Source organism: Frankliniella occidentalis, unplaced genomic scaffold, assembly GCF_000697945.3.
Source record: "Frankliniella occidentalis isolate FOCC.00 unplaced genomic scaffold, Focc_3.1 Scaffold7, whole genome shotgun sequence".
In the NCBI taxonomy this organism is placed as follows: domain Eukaryota; kingdom Metazoa; phylum Arthropoda; class Insecta; order Thysanoptera; family Thripidae; genus Frankliniella; species Frankliniella occidentalis.
In genome coordinates, this window is record NW_026267137.1 from 3,128,953 (window position 1) to 3,134,140 (window position 5,188).

General features: G+C 50.3%; 2 protein-coding genes across 2 annotated transcripts in view; one reads left to right on the forward strand and one right to left on the reverse strand.

Moving 5' to 3' along the window:
* Positions 1-5,188, reverse strand: part of LOC113210079 (uncharacterized) — a 79,558-nt gene that overhangs the window by 4,983 nt on the left and 69,387 nt on the right. The window contains exons 5-8 of the mRNA XM_052273367.1: positions 5,119-5,182; positions 4,836-5,024; positions 4,553-4,746; positions 3,963-4,460 (exon numbers count right to left, since the gene is read on the reverse strand). Of these exons, the coding sequence (XP_052129327.1) occupies positions 3,963-4,460; positions 4,553-4,746; positions 4,836-5,024; positions 5,119-5,182 (945 nt within the window). The remainder of the gene's footprint in view (positions 1-3,962; positions 4,461-4,552; positions 4,747-4,835; positions 5,025-5,118; positions 5,183-5,188) is intronic.
* Positions 1,429-3,505, forward strand: LOC113203841 (uncharacterized). The gene is made up of 5 exons (XM_052272991.1): positions 1,429-1,766; positions 1,915-2,175; positions 2,524-2,592; positions 2,690-2,782; positions 3,163-3,505. The coding sequence occupies exons 1-5, from the start codon at positions 1,740-1,742 to the stop codon at positions 3,238-3,240; spliced, it is 528 nt and encodes a 175-aa protein (XP_052128951.1). The 5' UTR covers positions 1,429-1,739; the 3' UTR covers positions 3,241-3,505.

A 5,188-nucleotide genomic window follows, 5' to 3' on the forward strand; every position in this document is an offset into this window, starting at 1 on the left:
GTTACTTTTCCCTGGCCCCTCCCTCTTCCTCTACTTCACCGTAGTAATTTTATTTAATGTCATTTAATTGGAAAGTACTTTACCTTTGCTGGGACTCGAACCTCGGTCATCCGAGTTAGGAACCCGTCGCCTTGACCACTAGACCACGAGTTCGCCGGTAAGGGGACCGTGTCCGATACCGGGGTCCCTCCTCGGCCAGCCTCGAGGCTCTACGGGCCAGAAGATTATAACCGACGAACCACGAGCGACCTGAAAGCGTACTGAAGTCCCTCTCTTCGCGACGCGAGCAGAACGCACACATAAAGTGAACAAATTATTTTGCGGCGGGCACTGACTGACAATGTTCTGTTTTGTGCGAAGCTGCGTACAACTGTCCACAAACATAACCTACGTACAAAATTTACGGAACTATGTACAACATTCTCCGTAATTATGCATAATATCGCTTAAAATTGTGCGTACATTACGTATGTGCATAGTTTTACGGAGGCATGCGTCCTCTCTCTACGAGTGCGTCCTCTCTGCGACTTCAACTCGTATGTAGACTGACGTGGGCGCTGTGTCCAGCTGCCAAAGTGTGCAGTGTGCAGTGCAGAGGAGCCGTCGGGCTCCGGGGGTTTCGGGGGCCGCCCCATCGTTCTCCTCTTCTGCTCTCAAGTGCGCCGGTCTAGGGATTAGCGCTAGCCCCCGGCCGGGGTTTCCAGGGAAGGAAAATACCTCAACTACCCGGGGCTCTCCAGGTGAACCGAAAGCGTACTGGGGTCGCTCTGTTCGTCTCGGAGCGACTTGAAAACATACTCAGGTCGCCCGTCCGCGCATGGAGCGACTCGATGACAGACAATGGTCGCTCTGGCGCGAACCTCCGGCGAATCTTGGCGATACGTCGCCCAGGAGCCTGACGAACCTCGGCGACCCATCGGCGCACCGAGCGCGACCCTCCGCGAACCGATAGCGTACCGAAAACATACCAAAAGCAAACAAATCTTTTCGCGTCGGGATATGCAAGGTTTGTTAAATTCTCATTTTTGTTCAATAGCTCACCCGATTACATCCTTCTTATGGGAATTTACGTGATTACTCTCCTTCTGTTCGCTTTCGCCTCATGGAGAACTGTTTACGCTCGCTGGAAAATGTGCGAGATAACACGGTAAGTAAGGATGGTGCCTCCCAGTGAACGTTTCGCGAGGCGACCCTTATGATAGCACCTGCGAAACGCTGGGTAGGCCAAGACAGCGGCCCGCCCAGACCCGAGTGTCCGCGCAAGAGAACGTTTTGTAGTCCAGCGAGCTCCGCATCACCCCGAGGGCCGTTCATTGTGGAGGCACCTTTTGACTTTGTTTTACAATATTTAGCAGCTGATACAGTTGATACTTTCTAACACGTACCATGGCCCTCATTTCTGCAGAGCTTTGGTAAGATACTGTGAACGGCATTCTCTCTCGCCTTCATCCTGGCGTTTGCTACTAGTAGCTGCAGTGCTGACGGCTGCTTTTGGCGTCTTCCATTTGGCATGGGCTATTGACACGTTTACCGACTCCCATTTCGCCTTGTGGAACAAGGGTTTCTGGGGAACTGCGTTGTACGCTGTATTCTTCCTCTTGGGATGGCACTATAACCTGGTTTTTGCGACAGTGCTTGTCCCTGTTGTGCTTTTGGCTTCGCTTGTTGCCGATCTACGCCAGAATTGTGTAGAGCTTCTCCAGAACGTCAGTAAAAACCCGGACGCAAAAGATTCGGGGATGCAATCGAATGAGTTCTCTCCAGAGGTAAGGCATATGGGGAGATTCTCGTTTTCTCACAACGTTTTCTTTTCTACTTTTTTCTACAAATAATATTGCATTCTGAACCTATTTTGGACCATATTTTAATTATGTGCGTTTAACAAAACTAATAAATAACATTTTGATTTTGCAGTATGTGCGCTTGCTTTGGAGAAGTATGCGCTGCCAATATCAATCTCTGTTCGATATCTTTTCTGCAACGCGGAACCTTTTGCAATGGCATCTTGTCTATTTGTCGTTCTCTAGCTGTCTATCCTCTGCGCTTCAATTATCAGACTACATTATCTTCTATAACTCAACAACGCCTCGGAGTCGTTTTCAATTGGCACAAATACTATGTCACGCCGTGCGCTTTGTCATGCTTTGCCTCGCATGTCAAAAGTTTCAATCAGAGGTGTGTGCACCATTCACTGTTCAAAATCCTACAGGAAATTCTACAGTTTGCCCTGTCAATTTGTCGCTAGGGTCGCGACTGTAATTTTTGATTACAGTCCACTCCGTACAGGATGTACTGTAACTTCGCCAACCGCCTTTTTGGTCAACACAGCACTTGACTTCAACACTGAAGTACAGCCCATATCATTACAGTCTGGCCTGTACATAAAATATACAGGACGAACCGTAGTCAAACTGTAATTCCTTACAGCATTTTTAACAGTGTTGCCCCACGGGTCCGTGGGCAAGCCTCTATGTGTAAAATGGAGCGCACATTAATGGTGTAGTCAACTTTGTCTTTTCACAGAGCAACGAAATGCGCCAGTCCATGCTCGCATACACATCACAGCTCAGAGAATTTAACCGAGGCAATGAGGTAAGTTGGGCTAGCACCTGTACGACAAGGTGTAATACGCGTCAGATATGAGATGCCTGTAGAAGGCTTGGTTATTTCATTTATATTGTTTGGACAGGTCCACATGTTTGCTGTTCAAATCAAATGTCAGCAGAATGGAATGTGTACGGTGCTATGGTCGTTTGACATTAACTCAGGAACCGCTTTGCAGGTATTTTTTTGTTTGTAGCTACAACTCATGCAATCTCGTTACACCGCGACACACATCTTTTGCCACCCCCACCTAAGGTATAATGTAGTATACATGTACCTATACACGTGCCCGTGATAAATTCACATCGAAACTAAATCGTTTCGACGTCAAATCCACATTACACATATTGGACATCGCTTTCGATGTCGACTCAATCCCTAGTCTGCCTTGCAGTCGCCAATGATCAATCAAATATTGACGAAAAATTGACGAAAATTCGTCAAAACGTAACCACAGAAGGAGCCACATTTTCATCAAATTGATATGATTGATCACTGGAGACTATGGGACCTGGGACGTCTTATTTTGTCCAACATATATTGTTTGTGCTGTTTCAGATGTTGTCCGCCATAGTTTCCTATACTATCGTCATGCGCCAGAGTGACATCCACTTTTATGAATCATATGAGGATTAGTTACAAATTTTTAAAATTGGTATCCAGATCTGGATACCTTTTATTGATTAAATACATTGCAACAAATCTCGAGATGCCGTTTTGATGCAATGTATTTAATCAATAAAAGAAATTTGGGTACTCGTGCGTTGCTAGATGTTCTGGAGCACCCGTTTCCCGTTGGGGTCCCTACCTAGCTTCCCGAGCTGAACCAAAATAGATTATTCGTGGCTCCACGGTAAAAACAATATCTCAATTTTTGAGGGAAAAGGGAAAATTTTGAGGAGCTCCCTAGGTTCGAGGAAAGTCCTCAGATTTCGAGGAAGTCTCATCGGAAAATGTGGGATATTTCCTCATTTATTGAGGACGTCCGCCAACATCTGAGACGAGATCTGGAGGAGTTTTCCTCAAATATGAGAAATCCTCAAAGTTTTCCCTTTTTCCCCAAAAAATGACACATCGTTTTTACCGTGTCTCGTCATACAGAATGGCCATTCGAATGGCTGAGTTCTTGGCCTTTGTGTTGTGCCAACACCATTTGTGTGTTTGCTACTCACCGGGTGGCCAGCCAGTTAAGTAATATATATGTTATGTCTTGGGTATCATCTATGACGCTCGTCCCCGCAACTGAGCCCCCGTGTGACCGTGTTCTATAGGATATACAGTCTTGGGGACTGTCTAAAAAATTGCTGAACGCTTGAACTTGAGAAGAACCCCTCGTACAGTGCGAAACCCCGTACTCACGCGTGCAGCCTGCGCAGGCCGGAGGGTTGCGGCGGGGGGGTCTGCGGCTGGCTGCCGGCGCTGGCCGACGGCAGCTCCACGCTCACGTTGTGCAGCTTCTCCTGCTCGCGCTCGAAGTAGGCGTACAGCTGGTTGGTCCACTCGCCCACGCCGCGGATGTGCAGCCACATGTAGTCCTCCTGCTCGGGCGCGCTCGAGATGGTGAAGGGGTGCCACTCGTACACGGCGATGGACGGGATGTTGACGAACACGTAGTCGCCCGGGTGGAAGTCGAAGTGCGGCGGCCGCTTGATGACGAGGTGCGTGACGCGCGACGGCAGCAGCAGCCCGGACGAGATGTACGTCTTGCCGCGCTCCGTGCGCATCCACGTGAAGCGCAGCAGGCGCTCGATGAGGAAGAGCACGCCGGGGCCCAGGAACCACTTCCAGAAGTTGGGGCCGTGGAAGACGAGCAGCGCCCAGAACGGCACGTACAGCAGGTGGGTCCAGTAGAAGATCTGCGGGGGTGGAGGGACCAAAGAAGCGTTAGTATTACGGTGACTTACACGTTTAATTCCTTTCTGGTGGTTTAGTATGAGAAAGAGGTAACCTCGAAGCAGCCCCCGCGGCGCACGAAGGCCTGCGAGCAGAAGAACATGACGAGCAGCAGCACGCCCAGCGCCACGCCCGTGGGGTTGGCCGCACCCCCGACCAGGCCGTACACCCCCGGCTTGGAGGTGAGCAGCCACTCGTACAGCGTGTAGTTCTTGGCGTTCACCACCGGGTCGTTGACCACCTGCAGCGCTGTCGTCAGAGCAGGAAGAGAGCGTTACTAGGGGACGGACGGCATCGGGCGGCAAGGGGGAGGAGTATGGGAGCGGGAGGTGGCGTACTGAAGTTGAGGAGATGGGCGACGGTGTGCACGGACGCGTAGACGAAGATGAGCACGCCCGTCACCTTGTGGAAGTAGATGTGCTGGTCCAGCGGCAGGAATTGGCTGAAGCCGCGCGTGCGCAGGTACGTGATGCAGTGGCGCAGCATTAGCACCAGCACCATCATGCAGTTGAAGTTGAGGCACTGGCCTGCGAACCAAACCACCACTCTCAGGCTCGATCGCCCCTGATATCTCCACGGGTCTCGACTTACATAAATTAATTTAATATTGTTTCCACCCACCGCAAGCCCTGGCCAGGATGATGTAGCCGTTGTGGAGGCGGTACTCGATGGCGCGCGACACGAACAAGCC

What these genes read in the sequence shown, in the direction of transcription:
- LOC113203841 (XM_052272991.1), top strand. Translation starts at nt 1,740, where the DNA reads ATGCAATCGAATGAGTTCTCTCCAGAG. An exon ending in GTCAAAAGTTTCAATCAGAG is followed by an intron (nt 2,176 to 2,523) that starts GTGTGTGCACCA and finishes GTCTTTTCACAG; the next exon opens with AGCAACGAAATGCGCCAGTC. An exon ending in ACTCAGGAACCGCTTTGCAG is followed by an intron (nt 2,783 to 3,162) that starts GTATTTTTTTGT and finishes GTGCTGTTTCAG; the next exon opens with ATGTTGTCCGCCATAGTTTC.